Source organism: Macaca thibetana, chromosome 18 (assembly GCF_024542745.1).
Source record: "Macaca thibetana thibetana isolate TM-01 chromosome 18, ASM2454274v1, whole genome shotgun sequence".
NCBI classification, from domain to species: domain Eukaryota; kingdom Metazoa; phylum Chordata; class Mammalia; order Primates; family Cercopithecidae; genus Macaca; species Macaca thibetana.
In genome coordinates this window covers 54,564,208-54,589,606 of record NC_065595.1, presented here as the reverse complement: position 1 = coordinate 54,589,606, position 25,399 = coordinate 54,564,208, and the positions used below count along the sequence as shown (strand labels likewise).

The window sequence follows — 25,399 nt, the reverse complement described above, 5'->3', positions numbered from 1 at the left end:
CAAAATGGTTCAGAAATATAGAAGCTAAAGAAGACCATTTAAAAATGAAAAAGGAAAATGTGCCAATAGCTAAAGTGAGGTCAAGGAAGACCAAGATAGCTGACTATTTTACCTCTGCAGGACCTACTACAGTATCAAACACGTGGAGAATAAATATTTGTTGAATGACGGAATACATGATCAGAATCTCACTTTTTAAAAAGTTTAGCTGTAGATTAGAATAAGCCTAAATTTGTTCTGCTCAGGAATCCTGCCTTTAAATACTCACTAGCCACGACTTATTTCACTTCTAAAACTTAATAAAACCTCCAACTGATCCTTATGTTTTGTTCGGGTATATTTTGGAAAAATATTACTTATCTATTCTTGCTTTTTGTATCTCCTTTGTCTTAAATAAGAAGTGCCAATACAAGAGGGTTGCAGGCGTGAGAGAGGGTTGATAAACGAACTGCTCACGCCTCAAATTCTAGTTACCACTGCATCTGAGTTTTTCCTCAAACCAGATACCCACGTTGGCCCTGAAAGCCTAAACTGCATATTAAAGACAGTTCCATGTTAAAAAATAACCTATTTTAGATAGTTTAAGTGGTGAACAAACCAGACCACCTTCACTGAAAAGCACAAACCTGAAACCAGCCTAAAGGAATTGCCATAATAAATCATTTCCATAATAATTCAGAGAATATATAAGTACATTCATAAAACAATGACTGTGGTACAAGTCTGAGGAGTTTAATGACAAAAAGAAGAAACTTAAATGAACACTGGGTTCAAGGGAATCAGTCATCATAGGATGAGATACACTTCTAAATATCTGAAAGTAGAATGACAAGTAGAGGAGAAATAACAGTTGAAACAATAGTTATGTGTGTGGAAGGAGGCAACAGAGGGCGGAAAGTTTGAATTTAAAGAGATGGGATATTACGGGTGTGAAGGAAGTGTAGTGGATATGCTGGAGTGAAGTGGAGTGCTAATGAAAGCATCAACACAGATGGACTCCACATCTCAGTAGCTCAAGGCAAAGTCTCAGCAATAAACATCAGGGAGGATCATAGAAATCACTAAGGTTACCAGAGGTTGGGAAGAAAAGGGATGAGAAGGGATCAAGGAGTGGGAAATAAATGAATTAACACTGAACTGTATGTACACTCAAAAATGGTAAATATGATAAACTCTGTATATATATTTTACCTCAGTAAACAAAGTATGCCTGAGGGTAAAGACCAGAGAGACAGAGAGAGAGAGAGAAGATATATGTAGTTGTCTTATGTTAAGGCCATGTTTTATATGATAGAGTAACTATGATCAACTGTGTTATTAAATAGTATGAGACTCAAAAGTGACATACTTTTTAACAAATGTACCATAAACATTCCCTCATGAGGGAAACATGAGGCTTCAAGTTAAATTAAAAAAAAAAAACTTGGCCGGGCACGGTGGCTCACGTCTGTAATCCCAGCACTTTGGGAGGCTGAGGCGGGCGGATCATGAGGTCAGGAGCTCGAGACCATCCTGGCTAACATGGTGAAACCCCGTCTCTACTGAAAAGACAAAAAATTAGCCAGGCTTGGTGGTGTGCGCCTGTAGTCCCAGCTACTCGGAAGGCTGAGGCAGGAGAATGGCGTGAACCCGGGAGGCGGAGCTTGCAGTGAGCCGAGATTGTGCCACTGCACTCCAGCCTGGGCGACAGAGCGAGACTCTGTCTCAAAAAAAAAAAAAAAAAAAAAAGTTCACCTAATCAAGAGTGAACAAACAATGTGGCAATTCTGTAGCCGTTCAAACTACTTACCTGGTCGTATCCATAAGGCCTCTGCTGGGGTGGCTGTGGTGGTCCAGGCTGTGTTGGTCTATATCCTCCATACTGCTGACCTTGTCCCTGTGGGTAGTTAGGATACTGAGGACCTGGACCACCCTGTGAAGGACCTGCAAATAATTAACACAACAAAAACCCACATAACAAGTTAAGTCCCTGGAACTCAGGGAAGGATTTGAACTGGAGAGATGTTACAATATTTTTCTATCTAAACTTAAAAAAGATAGTTTGGTACCTTGATTTCCTCAAATGCTTTCTGAAATAAATCTGGATGGTAACAATAAGAGTAAAAATACTGTAATGCTACTTCACTGTAATTATTGTACTATGCCCTAGCCATTACAAAATATATTTCAAAATGGGTAAAAAAGACTCAGGGAGTTATAAAGCAGGTTAATTCTATGATGATAAGAAAATTAATCAATATATCTGGTAGCATTAACCAGTATGAGCAAGAGGAAAAAGAGAAAGCAAGAGGCAGATTCAAAGAAAAATACTGAAATAACTTCTGAATAAAGTGGAGGAATAAATGATATTTACAACTGTATGACTCTAAATTTATATTTGCAATCACCAAAAGTATATGTCTATATTATGCATTGACAAATTACCAAAATATTTTAAAACAGAAACTAAAAACTTGAAAACCCACAGGTTACATGTGAAAAAACTTGATTCAAAAGTTACACTGAGAATTAATCACCTTTACTACTTTATCCATAAAAATGATTACAAATTCCAGAGATGGCAAGGGACTGATTTGGTTTGCTAAACAAGTATGTCTGTTTTATAAACTCTACTACTTTCCATTGTAAGGAATGCTTCAAAAAGCATAAGCTGGGCTGGATATAGTGGCTTATGCCTGTAATCCCAGCACTCTGGGAGGCTGAGGTGGGCGGATCACCTGAGGTCAGGAGTTTGAGACCAGGTTGACCAATATAATAAACCCCGTCTCTACTAAAAGTACAAAAATTAGCTGGGTGTGGTGGCACATGACTGTAATCCCAGCTACTCAGGAGGCTGACAGGAGAATCGCTTGAACCTGGGAAGCAGAGGTTGCAGTGAGCCAAGATCGCAACACTGCACTCCAGCCTATGCAACAAGAGTGCAATTCCGTCGGAAAAAAACAAAACAAAACAAACCAAACCATAAGCTGAAAAGCTTTGACACTTAAATGTTTTCTATCATAGCCATTCAAAACCTGCCATAAAAACACTGATTTCAGAGAAAAGTGTCAAAAGAGAACAAGTTTTCAAGCTTAAATTATATCAATCTTTTATTTATTATATATTCACTTATTAAAACTTTATCTCTAGTGGAAATAAAGGTTTTTTTTGACAATACAAGCCTATAGATAAACAAAATAGAAATTTCTCTTAGGATTCCTGATGTCTAACAAAATAGCATTTAACTATAACATACTTTAACAAAAATCAAGCTTTCTTTCACCCTCTCTTACCATTGAAGATATTTGGAAGGTATTTCTCTTAAGTCAACGAATTGACCTGATTTAGCTGTATTACATCTGTTTTCATGCAAATGCAATCAAACCAGAATACTGTATTTATTCAAAGTATAAATACTAAGTAGTCACAAAATGAAAAGACCGTTTGGGAAGGGCAAGAAAGTTCCTTTATGAAAGAAAAAAACCCATGGAATATTTCTAAAGTCACATCTAGAATTTGGAAATCAGAATTTAACATTTTTAGAAAAATACCTGACTCCCAATATCTGACTGAGTTTCAACATATACGCTGAGGGGGCAAGAGAATTTCAGTCTGACCTTATTTCTAAGATTTGCTATCACAGGTAGACAGAGATGTCCACAGCAATGGCAGAGCTTAAGTCAATGACTAAAAATAATAAGATATTACCTATGTGAAAAAGAGACCCTGGTTAGGAAGAGGTGGATTCAGTATTCGTAAGCAGCTACTTTCCTTTAAAAAGAGTTATATCTAAAATGGTTATAGTAGCCTGAGAGTTAAGACTGAAATATTAGGTCCTCATCATTCCCCACTCCCTAAGTTAGTCAGATATCCAGGTAGTAGGTATTGTAAGTGAGTATATAATAGGAAAATATTGCTACACTTCCCCCAAATTCTGTATGATACATAGCTGCAATAATTCATCCCGATGGATATGTATATTGCTATTTAACTAGGGAATGTCAAAACATTTTCATTATGCATTCTGAATAGATCTCATTTTTACTCAAAAAAAAAAAAAAAAACCAGTATATCTTAAAAAAAACTGTATTGGCCATTAGTTTTTAAAAATAAATTTGCTAAGCAGATTATATACATATGGTCAATAATTATCCAATCATCAGTTTTCCAAGCACACACAAGGCTAGGCATGACAAATAGGTCTGATAATTCATTTTTCATGTCTTTTAAATGACTCCACACCTTACCTTTAGTCAATGAACCATCTCCAATTTGTAGTTCTTTTTAAATGGATTAATAGCTTATCTAAGAGCAACATTTTAAACCAACATTTTAATAGTAGACTAGGCTAAAACTAAATTTTCAAGTGATAATTCTTGGAAAAATAAGTATTAAACATCCACTTCCATATTTTAAAACAATCAGCACCACATTGTTTTCGTGATAAAAATAAACTGTACAAAGCTTTACCGTAGCCCTGCTGCTGTCCTGGGTAACCTTGCTGCCCTGGGTACTGCTGCTGCTGGGGTGGATATCCCTGTTGTGGAGGTGGTCCCTGGTATGCATCTTGCTGTTGGCCATACTGTGAATTTCCTACAGGATAATTGGAGAAGAGGAAAAAAAACTGAGAAGTCTGCTTAAGTAACTTTTTTCCCTCTAAGATGCATAGCCAACAACACAAGAACAAAATGAAATGCCATATTGATTTTTAGAAGTTAACAAAACAAAGAAAAAACTCAAACCAAACAGAAGGATTTCGGCCAAACAAACTGCAGTTAAAGCCAATTTTGCAAGGTTGAACTGCAGCATTTTCAGCGTCTCTGCCATACGAGCATTACATTTACTGGAACATCACAGTCATAAGATCATGACTATGCTAAATAAAATAAAAAAGACAAAATTAAAGACAGCTACAAGAGCACACACTAGCTACACGAGATCAGCAAGCTGTTTCCTAAAGGCACTATACTTATATGTAAAATTATACATATGTAAACACACACGAGAAAAAAAAGTTGGATGGATTTATGTTCAAATAGAAAATTTCCACTGAGGAAAAAATTATCTTTAATGTTTTAGTCTTTTTATTAATGTTAGAAATGGCAAGTCATGGTTATACATTTTAAATATTTGTAAGGAAATTATTTTGATTGTTTTGGGCTCCCTGCACCTTTCAAGACAGCCAGCAACTAGTATTCTACAAGAGCTTTGCATGGGTAGAAGTTGTCTTATGCAAGAATTTTCATTCCTGTAGAAGGGGATATATATGTGTATGTGTGTGAAGGTATATAGATACCTCCTTCGTAGTAATGTTGTGAGGAATCCTCATAAGGCCTATCGTAGCCTTGTTCAGGATACGACGGTTGCTGATAACCGTAATCATTATGACCTACATCAATTCGACAAGAGACAGGAAGAAACGTTAATGGCCACTGAGTGAAAACCCTAAAAATATTTAAACTTTCAGATAAAATTGAAAAAAAAGGAAAAGAAATGGAACATAAAAAATAATTTCAATTGCATTAGCCAAAGATTTACCAATGTGATTGTTTTCATATTGAGATAACGTGCAATTTTTTTAAAAGCAAAAAGCAGTAGTTTTAGAAACATTACACTTATTGTCTTAAATCTGATAATCCTCATTGAGGGAAAAAAAAAAAACTATCTCCCATTTTAAAAAAAGAGAATAAAAGTATCTAGGTCTTTCACATGTAAATAACCTAAATTAAATTAGAATGAACAAAGGAAGTAATTATCATATTTTGTCAAACACCTGTTCTGCTGGTCTCCAATTCCACAGCATATGCTAAAAACAATGCAAAATATAAAAGAGCTCCATAAGTTTCTCCCCTGAAAGAAACTGAAAAATTTTCATGTTCTAACATTTACTTGCATAAACTTAAGTATCTCAAAGTATCTTCAGATGCAAAATTATATATCTTAATGCTGCCATTTTGGAAATCTTTAGAAAATATTTCAAGTATCATAAACATACATCTTCATAAAATTAATATTGTGTTGAGAGTATATCTTCAGTTTTAAAGCACAATAAATTTTACCTTCGAGATAATTGGACTCTAGTGAAAAATAATAGTCTCACTCTCTTTTTAAGTTTCACTAAGGAAATAACCTTTTAGTTATCTAAAATCTAAACTCAATTTTACAAAAATGCCTAATTAAGGACACAGGAATAAAAATTACAAATAAACATTATTCAGTGCTCTAGTATTCTAATGTTCCCAAGCCACCTCATAAATAGCTACATGAAGGGTTGGCAAACTATGGCCTACAGTCTTAATATGGCCAGTGGCATGTTTTTGTAAATAAAATTTTATTGGAATACAGTCATGCCCATTCATTTCAGTATTGTCCACAGCTGCTTTCATGCTACAATAAGAGTTCAGTAGTTGAGACCAAGACCATATGGCCCACAAAGACTAAAGTATTTATTATCTGGCCCTTTACAGAAAAAGTTTGCCAATTCCTAATCTATATATTTACTAACATAAATATCCGGACATGAGAGAAAAGAGCCAATGTTGTTTACAAATATTAATTGTCGATATAAATAGAACACTCTATGTAAATGTCAGATATAAAGTAATACACACCTATGCAAAAATGATACCCTTCAAATTAAAATCCACTAATAAAATGAAAGAAAGTAACCTTAACGTTTTGATATTCACAAAATAACAAACCAATATATTTTGAACAGAAAGGTTATACTATAACAAAACAAATTTCACATTTCAAGAGACAGCCAGGATCAAAATAACAATGTCAAGTTTAACTCTTTAAAATGTAATTAAAATTTAAAAACATAGAAACAATCATTTATTTTCAGCCAACTTCTCAATACATATAATTTAACAAAGATTTCACATCTTTAAAATATGTATAGCTTACAACCTTACTAAAGTTTTTAATTTAAAAAAAATCTTAATACCATGTTTACATATGAAAAGAAAAACAAAACAAAACAAAAACCAACATCCTTAAGTACAAATGTACCTTTAGGCTTTATGTATTAATAAAAAATGACAGGCGAGATTTTTTTCAAATATCCTAAATTATATCTTCTTGCTAGCTTACATGGGCTGCTAGTCAATGTCTGCTAGTACTTTAGCTTTAAGTTTCTTAGTTTCTCTGTTCAGTAATTTATATTTACATCAAAGGATCATATATGTGAACAAGGCTTTTGGCAAATCCTAACAACCCATATCATTTTGTAATGTATTTTTGAATTACTTTTTTCTTCTACATTGTATTACAAAATTTCCAAGCATACAGAAAAATGGATGAAACTATACTGTGAAAACCTACTTGTATGCTTGGATTATTGCTATTCAAATTTTCCTAAAGTACTGTGCATCTTACTAACCAATTTTTCACAAGCCACCTTCTACAAAAAACAAAAAACCCTAACTAAAAACCTTATTTCCAAATGCCTGTCCCATTCTACTCAATCTCTACACGGCTATATTATGGATATAATTTGGTCTCCCAAATTTTTCTCAAAGGCAAGCACTAATGTAAACCTTAGTTTGTTGAGAAGTATGAAACATTAATTAAAATGATGAGACTTGGAAAAATAACTCAAGAACTATATTCTCTATGTATTTGTACAATGAATACAAGTCAACTAAGGGTGAACTTTATGTTATGTGAATTATATCTTAATGAAGCTCTTATTAAAAAAAGAGTAAATCAATAAACACAAGCTTTTGCTGAAATCAAACAACCCTAAATATATTACAAAAGGATCCTCTTTTATATAAGGATTCCAATGACAGACTGTGATTCCTGATGGTACTAATGGAACAGCTACACAAAATACACTTTGAATTAGATTATAAACTAATGCTATCATTGGTACTTTAGAGTACTGAAGTGTTTCTAAATTTAGAAGAAACAAATTGTTAGCTTCTTCATCCTCATTAAAATGTTTTTATATAACTCTCTACATGAATACTAGGCAGAGATAGAAAGTGGGAAAGTTAACATCAGGAGAGATTACCATCAGGGTAATACTGCTGGTTCATGCCTTCTGGAGGACCTTGTCCACCATGACTGTATTGGTCCCCATAATAGTCTTCCTGGCCTGAGTACTGCTGTGGTGGGCCTGAAAAATGACAACCAGTCAAGAAATAAATAATGTATTCTCTATGTCATCAAAGGCTTTCTTTCTAATTTGATATGAAAGATTATTTCTCAACTATAGATTCCTGTCTCCTGATACCTGCATTTCAGATACCTTTAGCTATTCATATACATACGCATACAGATACACACAGAGCAGCTCCACATATCACATTTACTAAAATCAATGTTAAGACCATACATGCAATATCAAAAAACACCAACTCAGAAAAACGCACGCTAACTTCTTAAAAATAGGTTCAAACTGGTAGCAAATGTATTTCCTTTGCTGTGAGGTAAAATTGGGTTTATTCCTGATCCTTTATTTAATAATTTTTCAAAAACAAAATAGTATTTTCTGTTGTAAATTAGTGAGCTTTTGATATATAATTTTATGATATAACTTTTTCCAGAAAATAATAGATAAAAAGAAAGCTGTGTATCAAGAAGTTATCTACTTTGTGACAGCTTTGTACCTAGTAGAACCCTATCATTTGTTAAAAAAAACAAAAAAAAGAAGAAAAACGAAACAAAAAGTCCTGACTTTGTCTAGATTAAAAGGTCATTAAAATGTACAGCCTTTCAATTACATGAGGTAGCAAATTTTCCAAATGGAATCTCACCCTGTTGAGGAGGTCTATAGGGAGGAATCTGTCTCTGACCCATCATATGATTGCCTTGATTAACTTGACCCATCATTCCCATGGGTGGCTGCTGTCCTTGGTAATGCTGTCCGCCTCCCTGTGGCATATTGTATTGCTGAGAAGGAGGCTGCTGATGCATCATTGGACCTGAAACAAGACACAACATTATATACATAATTTTTTGTATATAACTTTAACATCTCAAGAGAAATAAGATAACCTTTTATCATATAGTCCCCAAAATATATAATGAAATGCAGTAAAAACTGATTTCAAATAATAAAAATAAGTCTTTGAATTAAAACTCACATGTCTAAAATAATCTGCAAACAAAATAAAATAACCAGTCCATGGTGGTTAACTTGAAATCCGGCCGGGCACGGTGGTTCACGCCTGTAATCCCAGCACTTTGGGAGGCCGAGGAGGGCGGATCACGAGGTCAGGAGATCGAGACCATCCTGGCTAACACGGTGAAACCCAGTCTCTACTAAAAATACAAAAAATTAGCCGGGCGCAGTGGCAGGCGCCTGTAGTCCCAGCTACTTGGGAGGCTGAAGCAGGAGAATGGCGTGAACCCGGGAGGCAGAGCTTGCAGTGAGCCAAGATCGCACCACTGCACTCCAGCCTGGGCAGCAGAGCGAGACTCTATTTCAAAACAAACAAACAAACAAAAATCCACTAGAAGATGATTCTTAGTCATTTTTTAAAACAAAATGATATAATATATGAACATCTTGAATGTATTTTCCATTACACACTATCTAATACTTATCTATACCATCTTCTTGAGAAGATATCATCCTCATGCTACACTGGGAAATACACCAAAAGTAAACTTTACAAAATCACACAGCAAATCAGTGGTTAAACAAAGGGAAAGAAACCAAATCTCTAGATTTTTACTTTGTTCTTTTTCAATACTCATTATATAATGGTAGACAGGGAAACTATACAAACACTAGAATTTCTTTCTTTTTTTTTTTTTTTTGAGACGGAGTCTCGCTCTGTCGCCCAGGCGGGAGTGCAGTGGCCGGATCTCAGCTCACTGCAAGCTCCGCCTCCCGGGTTTACGCCATTCTCCTGCCTCAGCCTCCCGAGTAGCTGGGACTACAGGCGCCCGCCACCTCGCCCGGCTAGTTTTTTGTTATTTTTTAGTAGAGACGGGGTTTCACCGTGCTAGCCAGGATGGTCTCGATCTCCTGACCTCGTGATCCGCCCGTCTTGGCCTCCCAAAGTGCTGGGATTACAGGCTTGAGCCACCGCGCCCGGCCTAGAATTTCATAAGTTTTAATTTAGGACAAAATCTTAAAAAGTCTTCTTTCCCTTTCCCAACTACAAGATTTACAACCTAAAAAGACCTCCTTGAAATCAAAAGGCTATAGTGCTTAATATGTTAAAACACACATACATTACATAAAGACTCTCACACCTCTAAAAACACACAGCAGAGACATGCAACAAGCTGTAGGCTAAGAAATCTGAACTACAGAGTTTCCAAAGTGAGCAATACTGGGGTAGCCAAACTACCACTGCTATAGTATCACACTGGCAACAGTAAAAACATATCACAGGAAACAATCAACAATGGCCATAAAGACCCACATTGCCATCTAATAATGTTAAGCAGCTCCTGAGAGGTTTACTGGGCCAAGTTATGGTATGGTGAACTCATCATTTTGCCATTATAACCATTACTATCTCAGAAGTACGGATGAGTCCTTTCCCAACTTGCTGCTTATATAGCTACATATTCCTCCTCCCCCTTGAGTGACTTGGAGAAAATTTAAGTACAAAAGGCAAAGTACTAAAGAGCCTGGAAAGGTTTCACAGATGAAACTGCCCAAATGTGCCAAAGTTCACTATTTAATTACTTAAACAATTAAAAACAAAACAAGCCCACCTCTTGAAATACATTACTGACTTACAACAGCAGCAATGATATAAACAGAAAGACTTCACATTTCCAATCAGAAGAACCGTTTCAGAGCTGTTTTTCTCCTATTTGCCTTCCATGCTTCTGTTTCTTTTTTCCTTCTTTTCAATTTTATTATCATAAATGTGAATATAAGCCTCTCAAAAACTCTGGGACCTTTCTTTCAACAAGCAAATACACTCTTAGTAGAGACAAAGTGGCTGGGTGAGAGTAGAGGTGAAGAGAACTTAATACTGAATGTACCCTACAACACTGCCAGTTACATGCTTTCACAGTCATTTCCTATAAACTCCTAACAACTACCATAGGTAAGGACCCTAATTCTCAATTTTTTTAGCCAAGGAATCTAAAAATCAAGATTACACAGCTAACAGATATAAACTGAGAATAAGACAAACCTCAAATTTGATTTCAAAGCACATGTTTATTCTATTTTTCACTGCCTCTGTTAAAAAATAAGCTATAACAAATTTGTAAGCCAGGCGCAGTGTCTCACATCTGTAATCCCAGCACCTTGGCAGGCTAAGATGGGTGGATCACCTGAGGTCAGGAGTTCGAGACCAGCCTGGCCAATATGGTGAAACCCCGACTCTACTGAAAGTATAAAAATTAGCTGGGCATGGTGGTGCACACCTGTAATCCCAGCTACTCGGGAGGTTGAGGCAGGAGAATCGCTTGAACCCGAGAGGCAGAGGTTGCAGTGAGCTGAGATCATGTCATTGCACTCCAGCCTGGGCAACAAGAGTGAAACTCTGCCTCAAAAACAAAACAAAACACAACACAAAACAAATTCAGTAGTTCCAAAGCAAATAATCTGCAACAAAAAAGTTCCAAAACACTAACTAGTTTAATAGCAGTTATAACTTTCAAATATATGTTGTACATACTAAACTGTTAAACACTAACATTCATAATTTAATAGGTAACCTGATCGGACATTTATGTAATTCATTTTCAGTAAATGAAAGTTTTGCCATTTCTTCTCCAACACTTTCTAAAGACCTCCTGTCTTAACAGAAGGTAACTATATAACTAAAACCTGTAATACTAGAACCAAAATTAAAAAGTAAGCAAAACCACAGTAGCCAAAAGAAAAAAAAAATCCAAAAAGATACATAACAAAACACTAAACCTTGCTCTAAAGGAAAGCAAAGTAATTGTAGCTTAAGCCCTAGATAGAAAAGACCATGCCACTTGTGCTTTATCTTTTGGGACTCGCAGCAATTCCAATCCCAAAGAGCTCAATTACTACCCTTCTTTTACTGTCACTTCTCTCCCTCAGAGGATCCCAACATCCTCTGATCCTGAACATTTCAGGATCAAACCTAAAACCACAGAGAGAATGGAGTCAGCTAACACTACCAAACCACAGTACATTTCATAATTTTCCTTGAAGCCTTATTTATCCATTAAACAAAAAAAATTATGACTTTATGACATCAATTCTGATTGTTTAGGAAGTATATTATTTTCCTTCTTAGGATAATTAAATTATGCTACACTGGCAATGTGTATTATCTCTTGAGATACTAATGAAACTAAGAGAAGTAAACTCAAAAGGTTATCCCAAAATGTGTTCTAAAAATTTGTACTGCAGAGTGAAATAGCATTATAAAATGCGTCTTTTATAACTATTTTCTGCAAAAAATGGTATCACACATTACTACAGACTTAAAGGTTATTCTTCATCTTTTACATAAACCATTTTGATGTTAAGACACACTACAAAGCATGATAATACATATGCAAAGACCCTACTTATATCTTAATTACCTAGAATATATTTTTGCAAGTGTTTTGCAAGGGCATATAACAAATACTTACCATCACCACATTATTTCTTCCCATTTTGAGTTTTATATTCTAATAGACATTCTATGAAAACAACACCCTTTATTTTAAACACATGTAAAATCCTCCCAAATTACCATATTTTATATTATTGGAATTCTTTGCTCCAATGAGATGGTTAATACTTAATTTTATCTTAAGTCAGTGGTCAAAAAGAAAAAAAAATTTTTTTTGAAGAGTAAGTCAAGGATCAAATTTATTGAGTACCTATTAGGTTCAACACCCCAGGCTAGAAGCCATGGTGATATAGAGATGTGATGAGCACTGTCACTGTCTATAGTGACACACAATTAGCTAGACTGAAAAAAATAACTCTTAAATACTTAACTACAAAGAAAACATTGTTTTAATCTGTCAAGAATTCTGAATGATGTAATTTTACAAATATTCTACATATATAGAACGCTGATACATATACACATGTATTTCACATCTTCAGATGCAAACCAATACACTAAAATTTTAGAAAAACTGTATCATTAATCTATGAATTATTTTAAATAATATTGTTTAAAATGACAGCTAACATTTAATGAACACTTATTACGAGCCAGGCACTAAGCTAACAGCTTTACCTGTATTATTTATCTTCCCCAAAGCCCTAGGAAACGAGTATTATTATCAACTTCTTCACAGACAATAACATTTAAGGCTCACAAACATTAAGGATCTTACCCAAAGGCTAAGAAAGGCTCTAAATTAGTTGCATAGCTACTAAAGGGTCCAAAGCATGTGCTCTTAATCACCATGTGTACTTCCTCTCTAAATTGAAATCACACTTTTCCCATGCCACTATCTCCTGTGAAAACAGTTCTGTAGAATACATCTCTATCACTGTAATATAAAAATCTTAAAATACAAGAAATTTCTTCACCCCACCTACCTTTTGTAAGCTTAAGACCATGAAACTCCATAGATAATACCCTCCTCAGGCCTATTTTCACATTCACATTTCATCATTTACTGCTCACATTTTACTACTTGTTCCTTACCCATTTAATCTCAAACTAATCCAATTACAGCTCTTATTTGGAGTTATTTCTAATAATTTATTTGCAAGAATCCCTGTATTGCAACAAACTCAATTAGCTAACTTACTATCTGCTTAAATAGCTGCTTAAAAAGAACAGGATTCTTTACTTACCTAAATTATACACCTGTCCACATCAAGAATTTTTAGTAGTTAATAGGATGTTTAGACATAATATCAAGGATAAAAGAACAAGAGCAAGAAAGAAAATGTAGGATGACTCCCAGCTCAGTAAGGTCACTGCAGCCAAGCACAAATTTAGCTGAGTTTCCCAGCACCCAATGAAAAAATGGAACCATGATTCTAGCTAGTAAAGAGAACAGCTCGGCCGGGCGCGGTGGCTCACGCCTGTAATCCCAGCACTTTGGGAGGCCGAGACGGGCGGATCACAAGGTCAGGAGATCGAGACCACAGTGAAACCCCGTCTCTACTAAAAATACAAAAAATTAGCCGGGCGCGGTTGTGGGCGCCTGTAGTCCCAGCTACTCGGGAGGCTGAGGCAGGAGAATGGCGTGAACCCGGGAGGCGGAGCTTGCAGTGAGCCGAGATCGCGCCACTGCACTCCAGCCTGGGCGTCTCAAAAAAAAAAAAAAAAAAGAGAGAACAGCTCATTAAGAGATACAAAATCTTTCATAACATCATTAAAACTTTAGAAAAAAATCTCACAAAAGTTTTAAAAGGTATAAAAAATAGTATCAATAACAATTTTGTTATTGCCATTTGTTTCTTTAGTGACACAGACCATGTTTACACACAGTTATTCACGCTAACCATTTCTTCAAGCTGGTTATTCTCAACTGTGGGCAATTTTGTCCCTCAGGGGACACTGTTATAGCAAGAAGATACCTGTCCAGCTAATCAGTCAACAAACAGGATAAAGCAATGAAGACAACAAGATACAGTTCTTCAATTCATAGAACTCAGAGTCCAAAGAAAAATAATTAAACACATTTTTTAAAAAATTATGTAATTATAAGTAGTACTGCTTAAAGGATTTTAAGTATATAGACTACTATACTTAAGTGAATTTGCCTAATAATTTAAAATATAGTGAAGAGGTGCTTTTTATTTTATGTTGTATGCTTTTCATATTTTTTAAATTTTTTTTTGTTTTGAGACGGAGTCTCGCTCTGTCTGGAGTGCAGTGGTACAATCTCGGCTCACTGCAACCTCCACCTCCCAGGTTAAGCAATTCTCCTGCCTCAGCCTCCCGAGAAGCTGAGACTACAGGCACACACTACCACGTCCAGCTAATTTTTGTATTTTTAGTAGAGACGGGGTTTCACTATGTTGGCCAGGTTGGTCTCAAACTCCCGACCTCAGGTGATCCGCCCACCTCAGCGTCCCAAAATGCTGGGATTAGAAGCATGAGCCACCACACCTGGTGAAGATTTTTCAAATTTAACATTAGTTATTTTAATAATCAGAAAAATTTACTGATTACTAAAATCAGAAAAAAAATCAGAAAAATTTAGTAAATTTACTTAATTGGGATTTCCTGTAGCTCCTTTCATCCTGGATGGGGGTTTTAGGTCATGCAGGGGGTAAAGGATCGAGATTGGAGACTGAGATCAACCACATGGACAAGCGATTAATCAAATCTACATAATACAGCCCCAATAAAAATTCTGAACACTGAGGCTAAGGGAAACTCCCCTGGTCAGCAATATACCCTGTGTGTATTATCACACATCTGTGAGAGGAGCACAACATATACTGACTGTTCAAGGAGAGGACAACACAAACTTTGCATTTGTTCTCCACATTTGATCTATCAGTAAATCCACTCTACCTTCAAAATACATGGTAAATATCCCAAAACTGACTACTTCTGATTACCTGCATAGCTATCATACTATTTAAAGCCACCATCATCTCTTACTTAAATACAACAAGAGCCTTTTAACAGGTCTCCCTATTTCACCCTTGCCCAATTACAGCCCATTTTCTATACAGCTGCCAAAGGCATTTTTTCAAAACCATATATTCAGATCATGCTATTCCAGTGCTCAAAACTTTCCAGCAGTGTATCTCCTTCCACAGAATAAACTCTAAAATCCTTATAGACTAAAAGACTTTCAAGGCCTAGCCTTCAACTATCTCTTGGACCTTATTTCTTACGACTTCCCACCTTTACTCACTCAGCTCCAGTTCGACAGGTCTCCTTGCTATACCTCAAACACACCAAGTATGCTCCAGCGCATACTTGCTGTTCCATCTGCCTGTGCCACACTCTTTCGAGGTATCTGCTCACCACCCTAAAATGGCATACATCCTTATTTTTCTTTTTCCCTTTACTTTGCACATTTCTCTTCATAACACATAACATTATCTGACATATTTGTATCTGAATCCTTAAGATAAACGGAGAGCTTTTAACCTTATAACATTTATATTGTTAGGAACTTACTAGCATTTCCCAAAGTGTCTATAAAACTTTATAGTCTTCACTTTGCAGAATAGTTATCAGACCATATCAATGACCATGCAAGCTGAAATCATGCAAAATGATCTTAATAATCAGTAGGAAAAAAATCATAATTATTCCATGGCCTTTAAAAATTTAGTCAAAACATTGAAAACTCTATTCCTCATACACAGGAAAACTCATACATAGGAAAATGAGAAAAAATTTAATTCACTGTAATTTTAAACATTAGAAACATTGAGAATTGGCCAGGTGCAGTGGCTCACGCCTGTAATCCTGTACTTTGGGAGGCCAAGGTGAGTGGATCACTTGAGCAGGAGTTCAAGACCAGCCTGGCCAACATAGTGAAACCCCATCTCTACTAAAAATACAAAAATGTGCTGGACATGGTAGCGTGTGCCTGTAATCTCAGCTACTCGGGAAGCTGAGGCAGGAGAATTGAAACACTTGAACCTGGGAAGTGGAGGCTGCAATGAGCCAAGATTGCACCACTGCACTCCAGCCTGGGTGACAGAGGAAGACTCCATCTCAAAAAAAAAGAAACACTGAGAATTAAAGTGTTTCACTTCTTTGTAAAAATCCTATCAAGAATAATTTGAAAAGTAGTTCCCTTCTCCTAATGGTATATATGACAATTTAGAGTAAGTCTCTCTTCCACAGCTTAGCAAATTGTCATACTCCTTTCTAAGTTTGGACTGGCATCCAACATTTTATCCTTTACACTTTCTAAGTTGTGAAATATTTCCAAGAATTTCTTTAATGTGAAATATTTTGCCAGTCTTGCTTCCTCTGGGACATCTTCATCCTTTTCATCACAACTACTTCTCTCATTTGTATCAATGAGTTCTCCTTCATTAAGCACCTGCAGTGCATACCCAGATTCTTTCAAATGGCAGTTACGTCAACATTCCCACAGTCAGCAATTTCTTCAGTAACTCCATTTACATTGAATTTGGATTTCATTTCCAGCATTATCATTTTTCATTTCTTTGTTGCACTTTTATCTATGTTGGCCAAGTCCCTCTTTCAATTATCCAGGTTTGTAAAATCTCATATAGGTTTACTGCTGGGAGCGAAGGAAGCAACACAACAAGCTTTGCTGTATGTGCATAAACTAACTGACAGATGCACAGTGACCAATCACTGACAAAATCTAAAAGTAACATCCATCACTTATCATGACAGGCATCTGTTATTTATGTAGTGATTTGCAGACTGGAGACAGCAGCTAAGAATTCGTACTTTATACAATTACTCTTAATTAATGTACCATGGTAACTGAAATTCAAATGGTGGTGTTGGGGGAAAAGGTGTTATTTAACTTAACTGTGGTAACTGATATTCATGTGTATCAGAATCGCATACAGCAAGGCTTGCCTGTTTTTCCATAGGATGTCTGCTTCCTCACCCACAGAATGACAGTAATAATACCTTACCTACTACCTCAAGGATGTGAGAATTATACAAGACATGCAAAGCATTTTGATAGTTTCGTTTCTGTTAGTGTATGGCACTAACAGGCACTCATTGAATATTAGCTGTTACTTTTGATAAGCAATATGCCAAAAAAGAAAAGAAGAAATGCTCCATAGTAATATACTCATGTTAACTGAAATCAAATCAGTTTCTTTACTAAAAATCTTCTCAGGCCTTTTAATAGTCTAATAACCATGCTGAACCTTCCAAAGTATTTTACTAGTAATTAGTAAATCTATTAATACCATAACTTAGCAAATGCTGGGTCAAAGTTCTGATATAACTGGGAAAGAATTACGTTTTTTCATGAATATTACCATTTCAGAATCCTATCACTAAAACTATTTTAAAAAGTTAAATTCCAGCCAGACGCGGCAGTTCATGCCTATAATCCCAGCACTTTGGGAGGCAGAGGCGGGCAGATCATAAGGTCAGGAGATTGAGACCATCCTGGCTAACACGGTGAAACTCTGTCTCTACTTAAAAAATACAAAAAAACTAGCTGGGTGTGGTGGTGGGCGCCTGCAGTCCCAGTTACTCGGGAGGCTGAGGCAGGAGAATGGCGTAAACCCGGGAGGCGGAGCTTGCAGTGAGCTGAGATCTGGCCACTGCACCCCAGCCTGGGTGATACAGCGAGACTCCGTCTCAAAAAAAAAAAAAATTTTTTTCATCATAAGGAATTATCAACAGATTAACATTAACTTCTTTTATCTGGGTACATTTTAGTGCTGTTTATTTTATAATCAAAATCTAGAAAACTTTATTCCAAATACATTAAATCCTATCTTACAGTCTTAACTTCACTACATTTTGTAACTGAAATCGCGTTAAGCTGGAAATATACCAAATATTTTAACAAACAATTAGCAGAGCAGAGCGCCACTTACTGGCTTTTAGTTATTATTCACAGAATACTTAAAAGAGAAACATGGTACAATTTCATTCTGAGATTGGTAATAAATTTAATGGACTTACACCACTCTAAGACGAGTATAGCAGCACCTCCATTGAACATTCTAATGGCAAATTATTTTAGAATTACCTTTTAATGCTGAAACACACCATCAGAAAATATCCATGTAAATCAAGGGAAATTCATATAAATTAATACATCCTTAATAAGTAAAATGAACTAAAGAGCAGGTGTTTATTTTCTCAACTTTCTAGCTCTAAACCAAATGTTTGGTTCGTCATTGATTGGCTTCAAACAATAATTCTCAACAATAAAGAACCTCAAACAAACTGTCCAAAAGACATAAAAATAAATAAGCTTAAACAGCTAAATTGAGCAAAGAGATTTAAACTAGCTTCAAACTCAACATTTCCTTTTTATAGGCATGACTGTCACTCACTTTAAACTTATATTTTTATGAACCAGCTAAGAACCTGACAATCATTTTACTTTCAAAGGCTAATAGAGCACTCTAGTCAAGAAGGACATAAAGCTTAGTTACCTTGGTTTGGCTGTATATTCATATTTGGTCTGGGACCATAGTTTCCCATTGGCTGCCCTTGACTCATTGTCATCTGATTCTGTACTGGCATGCTCTGTGATGATGGCACAGAATGGTTGTAACCTCCCATGGATCCATGGCTACTTGAAGGCATATTCATGGAACTGTTTGTCATATTGAGTTGATTGGGTCCAGGTCCCTGCATAGGCATATGGTTAGGCCCTTTGAAGAAAAATGATCAGAAGCAAAATACGAAAGTTAAACGGATGGTCCATACAAAAGTACCTGGAAAGAATATATTTTTTGCATTATTATAGTAATACCAAACAATAATTAATCGATAGCAAAGTAAATGGTTTATAGGAAAGACAGCAAATACTGTGAGGTAGTTATTTCCATTTTACAGATCAAGAAATTGATGCTTTTGAAAAGTCAGGAGCACTCTGAAAAAGAAGGGAGGACTAGCTTCTTTATAAAAGAGCAAAACATATCATAAGGTTGGAGTAATTAACTGTGAACATAAATGAATAGACTAACAGATCGATTGACTAGAACAGAATCTAACAATAGACCCAAATACATAGCTGAGTAAATAATCACAGTAATATTAAGCATTAGTGAGCAATAGAAAACTAATTCAGTAAATGGTATTGTGACAACTGGGGAGCCATCTGGAAAAAACAAGTTGGATCACTATCTCCTTTCTTCCACTAACTAATTCTAGATGAACAGAAAACTTAAAACATTTAAAAAGAAGAAACCATAAAAGAATTTCAAAAAGGAGAATTTTTAAAATAATAATGGAAGGACCTTCTTAAGTATGCCAGAAAACTCAGAGCCATAAAACATTGATAAATTAGACTATATAAAATTTAAAAATTTGCATGACACAAAAAACTCAAAAATAATAAAAAGGTAAATAAGAAAATATTACTTATAGATATATCACAGACCAAATTAATTACTTAATATATGAAGTAAGTGAAAGATCACCACCAATAAAAGTATGGGCAAAGGACATAATGAGGGAACGACTCATTCACACAAAAACTATAAAAAGGTTCACCAACATTAAAGGATTGATTGCCTCACTTAAAATAAGAAGCCAAATTAAAACTATGAGATCGAACTTTCACCTTTCAGATTCTCAAAAATCAAAAGTTTGATCTAACTATATTATGAATAAAGCAGCACTTTCATCCATTGTTGAAGGAATATAAATCTTACTTATATTTCATGGGGAATCAAGCTTGTGGAATCAATGGTGGGATCAAGCTTAAGGAAATTTGTGATGACAAACAACAATTCAAATAAAGTAGTTGTCTCTCAATATCTGTGGGAGATTGGTTCCAGAACCACCCACAGATTTCAAAATCCATAAATGCTCATGTCCCTGACATAAAATGATGTAGTATTTCCACATAGGCTATGGACATCCTCTCATATACTTTAAACCATCTCTACATTACATGTACTACATAATACAATGTAAATGCTATGTACATAGTTGCTATACTGTATTGTTTAAGGAACAGTGACAAGGAAAAAAGTATGTACATGTTCAGTACAGTCGCAATTTGTTTTCCCAAGTATTTTCAATCCACTGTTGGTTAAATCCATGAATGTGAAATTCATAAATGCAGAACTGATGGATATTACTATTTTTACACAAAGCAATTTGGCACTAACTGTCAAATTTTAAAATACATATACCTTTAACCCAGCAATTTCAGTTCCAGAAATTTACGCTATAGATACACAAATTTTTGTGAGCATGTGTATTGACACACACACAAAATACGTATATATGTGCATATATATTTTTACAGGCAAATTCATGGCAGTATAATTCATAATAATAAAAGACTAGAAGCCTATATTTCCATCCCAAATGTTTGAATAAATTAAACTTGTAAAACATAACATGATACAGAGACCAAAAGAATAAGGCATCTATTTACATATGTAATAAAATAATGGTCTCCAAGATATATCTTTGAGAAAGAAAAGATACATAATACTATTTAATGAGTGCTATCATTTGTATTTTTTAAAAAAAAGAATAAGAAGAAAAGGAAATATACATGCATTATTTTATATAGAGAAAATATCTCTTTTTTTTGTTTGGTTTTTTTTTGTTTTTCTTTTTTGAGACGGAGTCTCGCTCTTGTTGCCCAGGCTGGATAGCAATGGCGTGATCTGGGTTTACTGCAACCTCCACCTCCCGGGTTCAAGCGATTCTCCTGCCTCAGTCTCCCAAGTAGCTGGGATTACAAGTGTGCGCCACCACACCAGCTAATTTTGTATTTTTAGTAGAGATGGGGTTTAACCACATTGGTCAGGCTGGTCTTGAACTCCTGACCTCAAGTGATCCACCCGCCTCAGCCTCCCAAAGCGCTGGGATTACAGGCGTGAGCCACCCCACCATGCCCAGCGAGAGAAGATCTCTTAAGGACAACTAGAAACCAATGCCTCTCTAGAACTATCTGGAGAGGTGGTAACTAGGCATCCTTTGGTACCCTTTGATTTTGGTCCCATAGGCATGTGTTACCCAGTTTTTTAAAAATCAATTAATTTTTTTAGGCTGGGCTCAGTGGCTCATGACTGCAATCCCAACACTTTGAGAGGCCAAAGTGGGTGGATTACCTGAGGTCAGGAATTTGAGACCAGCCTGGCCAACATGGTGAAACTCTGTCTCTGTTAAAAATACAAAAGTTAGTCAGGTGTGGTGTTATGCGCCTGTAATCCCAGTTACTAGGGAGGCTGAGGCTTGAACCCAGGAGGCAGAGGTTGCAGTGAGCCGAGATTGCACCACTGCACCCCAACCTAGGTGAGAAGAGCAAAACTCTGTCTCAAAAAGAAAAAAAAAAAATTAATTTTTTTAAAAAGGGAACCTGAGACCGAGTAGCAATCTGACCAAGATCAATGAGCACATAAGTAGATCTAAAACGGAGTCTACATAATGAAATATACATTAAAAACAAAACTGAAATAGGAAACGAGCCAAGATGCAAATTTGTGTGCATAAAAAGTTGGCTAAACGCTAAAAGGAACAAATAAAGAAAATGTAAGTTACTGGCCTTCCAATTTCTCCTGCGCTTAACTGTAACTCCATAACTATCGTTAGCGGAAATTATTGTTAGCAGAAATTCTGTTTTGTTTTTTTTTTATGGAGTCTCACTCTGTCGCCAGGCTAGGGTGCGGTGGCATGATTTCGGCTCACTGCAACCTCTGCCTCCTGGGTTCAAGTGATTCTCCTGCCTCAGCCTCCTGAGTAGCTGGGATTACAGACGCCCAACACCACGCCCAGCTAATTTTTTGTATTTTTAGTAAAGATGGGGTTTCATCACGTTGGCCAGGATGGTCTCAATCTCTTGACCTTGCGATCCGCCTGCCTCAGTCTCCCAAAGTGCTGGGATTACAGGCGTAAGCCACAGCACCTGGCCTGGAGAAATTCTTAACTATTGTTTTGGAAGCTCTACAGTATTCTGAACAACCTAGGTCATAAGCGGTTGATAATAACTAGCTTATAAAAGAATATAACTACTTCAGAAGGCCTTACACAAAACCAAAATGTCATGTTAACCATAATTGTACTGCTGCTCAAATACTTCTTTGGCCTTAGGCTTCAATATTACAGAGAATTTAAGTCAAAATCCTAATTCAAGGTACCATCATAAAAAGTCACAAAACTCCTAACTAGCTAACCTGTACTATCCCTACCTTCCCAGTTCTAAAAACAGTGTGTGCTGGTGAACTAAATGTTGACTTGGCAAGAAGTTTTCTCTTGACTACAATATGACCACAAACTGAAAAGTAGTGATGTCTTTATTCCTACCTCCATACTGGATATGTGCCATCAATGTTGCAAGCCTTAGCAGGAAATAGGAGACCGCCACTGAAACACTGCCCTCCTATATGATCAGTCACACCTCAATCTTCTATAAGCCAGGCTACCTTGCCTCTTTTGCTCTGTGCTCTCTTCTGTTTCTTTACTGCACCCATCATCCTTGGCCACCAATGCTATCAATCAACACAATCGGCTACAGAAAATGGTATCCTAAAGATGCTAATTACTAATTTTAATAATTGGTCTGTTATTTTATTTCCGTTACTGCTAGTTGTATAATGCCTTCTTTTTATCAATGAAAATAACTTTTGTCTTAGAAAGTAAAAATATTCTGATACCTAATATAGATAATATTCTACCAAAAATTATGGCTATGGGTTGATGCTACTGTTACAAAAACGAAATAGTGTAAAGATACTTTTCTGATTAAAATTTCAAACCAGCAAAAGGTAACTAAATCGGCATCCAATGTCTTAAAACGTATCAACCTAGTAACCCTAAACTTAAAATTGACAAATAGAAAAGAGAATGGCTCAGTCTATAAATAATGTAAGAAAGTTTACATTATTTTTCAGCCTTTAATTTTTGCTTTAAAATCCATTCCCATATTTATGTTATGCTATAAACATATATATTAAAAAATATAGATTCAGCTTCAATAGTATCAATGAGGAAATAAATACACCAGCACTTCAGAGACTGTTTTGTTTCTTTCTCCATGTGTTTTTCCCAGTGATACTGTTTCTGAGATCAATCAATATTTAAGTAAATAAAAACTCAGGGAAATGTTATATTATCTTTTTTTAACAGACTTTAATTCTTAAGCTATGGTGCAATGTCTTTTTTTTCCAAAAAGCTTCTAAAGCCAACTGTATTGCAGTTTCAGACAGACTAAATTTAGCCAGTTCTGTTCATCAGAGGAATGCTGTGTGTCAGCTACATCAAAGCCCAAGGGCAGCCTGATAAACACTGAATACAGGTCACGTAGCTCTGTAGCTAACAAACTCTAAGAGAGCTTGTACTCGGGGGTATTCAAAGCAGTTTTGTCATCAACAATCTAGTATCCCTTGAGCCCCCATGTCGTTTCAGTTGCTAAGCAACTCTGGTGTTAATGTCTTAGAGGAGAAAAACTTACCAGGCATCTGGCCGTTCATCTGGTTCTGCATGTGTGGTGCAGGAGGACCCCCACCTACCATTCCATCTGAAGGCATGTTGTGAGAGCGTGGAGCGGGGGGAGGGCCGCTCTGATTCATCCCTCCAGGACCCATAGGCATATTCTGTGTGGGTGGCTGAAAGAAGACAGTTTAGTAAAACAAGAGAAACAGACTAATATATTAAAGATGCATAGGATAAAAGAGTTGCTTATGTTACTAAATTGCATAAGAACAAAAACACAAATGCATTTCAAATTCTTCTAATGCATTTTCATGATGAACATAGTTAATAACGCCCAAAACTTTAAAGCATATTTACTTTAAAAAAATCTCAATAGTGAAGATTAAAATGTTAACATTCTATACAAAAAATTCTCACATATTAAGCATTTCTAATGTGTCTATTGTTATTATCTAAATTACGTGAAAAATATTAAGTGTCCTTTCATTATTGATGCATTGGACATATTTATTATTAATGATGGATTTTACCTAAAAATGTACAGTAACAAAAAATGATGAAAGGACTCTAAGTCCCAAAATGTGCCATACTTTACACTATTTCGGGGTGGAGGATAGTGGCAGCAGAGGAATGTTTTAAAACATGAAGACAACAGTTCAACATTTTTGTGCCGACTCGTGCTATAGATTGGAAACATTACTGATGGCCTCCAAGGGTACAGAGACAGCTGCCTCAAAAGGATGCCCTTGGCAAATTTCCTAATGCAATTTTGAAGAAAACCACTAACTAACCTTCAGAGTTCACAAAAGGGCAAAAGGAAAAACATAGATATTAGGTGGTCTGCCACAACTGGGTCCCTTCTTAGGGATATTTTGGTGGAAAAAGCAAATGGTTAGTTTCTTTCCAAACCCCCATTTTTAATACTGTAGGAGGAGAGGGACGCATTATTCTTTAGGAATCTATTTCTGGCTTCTTTCTGTACTTCGATATTCTAAATGTAATGTCCATTCCTGTAATATCAGTTGTTCTCTTCCTCCTACATTTAAAAATGGGCAGTTACTGTACACCTTTCCATTTTATGAACACAATTCTCTTTGGCACACTTAATAGACATACATTGTTCTTTGGCCAGCACATTAAATACTCAAACCTCCAAACAGTTAATAATCACTAACATTTACAGAAATAAACAAGTCTACTCTAATAGCACACATTTTAAAATCAGAATTTTAATTTCTTCACGACTAAATCCAGATGAATGCTCATTATTTTCTCTTAAATTCTCATATTATTTCTCCAACTTGTATTCTTTAAACACTTGATAACCTTGTTCAGTTTTCACCAAAATAAGAAAAAAATACCAAACACCAATTTCAGACACATTATCTTACTTTTAATCATACTTATTTATCATCCTTCAAACCTGGCTACCTTAACCCTCTTCTGTCTGAAAACAGAAATCCTTCTTCCCATATTCTTGTCCAATTTTTCTTTTA

The 25,399-nt window shown here is 35.7% G+C and overlaps 1 protein-coding gene across 5 annotated transcripts in view; it reads right to left on the bottom strand.

Moving 5' to 3' along the window:
- The window catches only part of SS18 (SS18 subunit of BAF chromatin remodeling complex), a 108,898-nt gene that overhangs the window by 14,169 nt on the left and 69,330 nt on the right, over positions 1–25,399 (bottom strand). For 3 of the 5 annotated variants that reach the window (XM_050767142.1, XM_050767143.1, XM_050767144.1), the window contains exons 4-10: positions 23,923–24,076; positions 18,938–19,159; positions 8,745–8,912; positions 8,000–8,104; positions 5,276–5,368; positions 4,450–4,572; positions 1,790–1,923 (exon numbers count right to left, since the gene is read on the bottom strand). In XM_050767142.1, the coding sequence (XP_050623099.1) occupies positions 1,790–1,923; positions 4,450–4,572; positions 5,276–5,368; positions 8,000–8,104; positions 8,745–8,912; positions 18,938–19,159; positions 23,923–24,076 (999 nt within the window). The remainder of the gene's footprint in view (positions 1–1,789; positions 1,924–4,449; positions 4,573–5,275; positions 5,369–7,999; positions 8,105–8,744; positions 8,913–18,937; positions 19,160–23,922; positions 24,077–25,399) is intronic. The other 2 variants (XM_050767146.1, XM_050767147.1) reach the window with 1 other exon arrangement.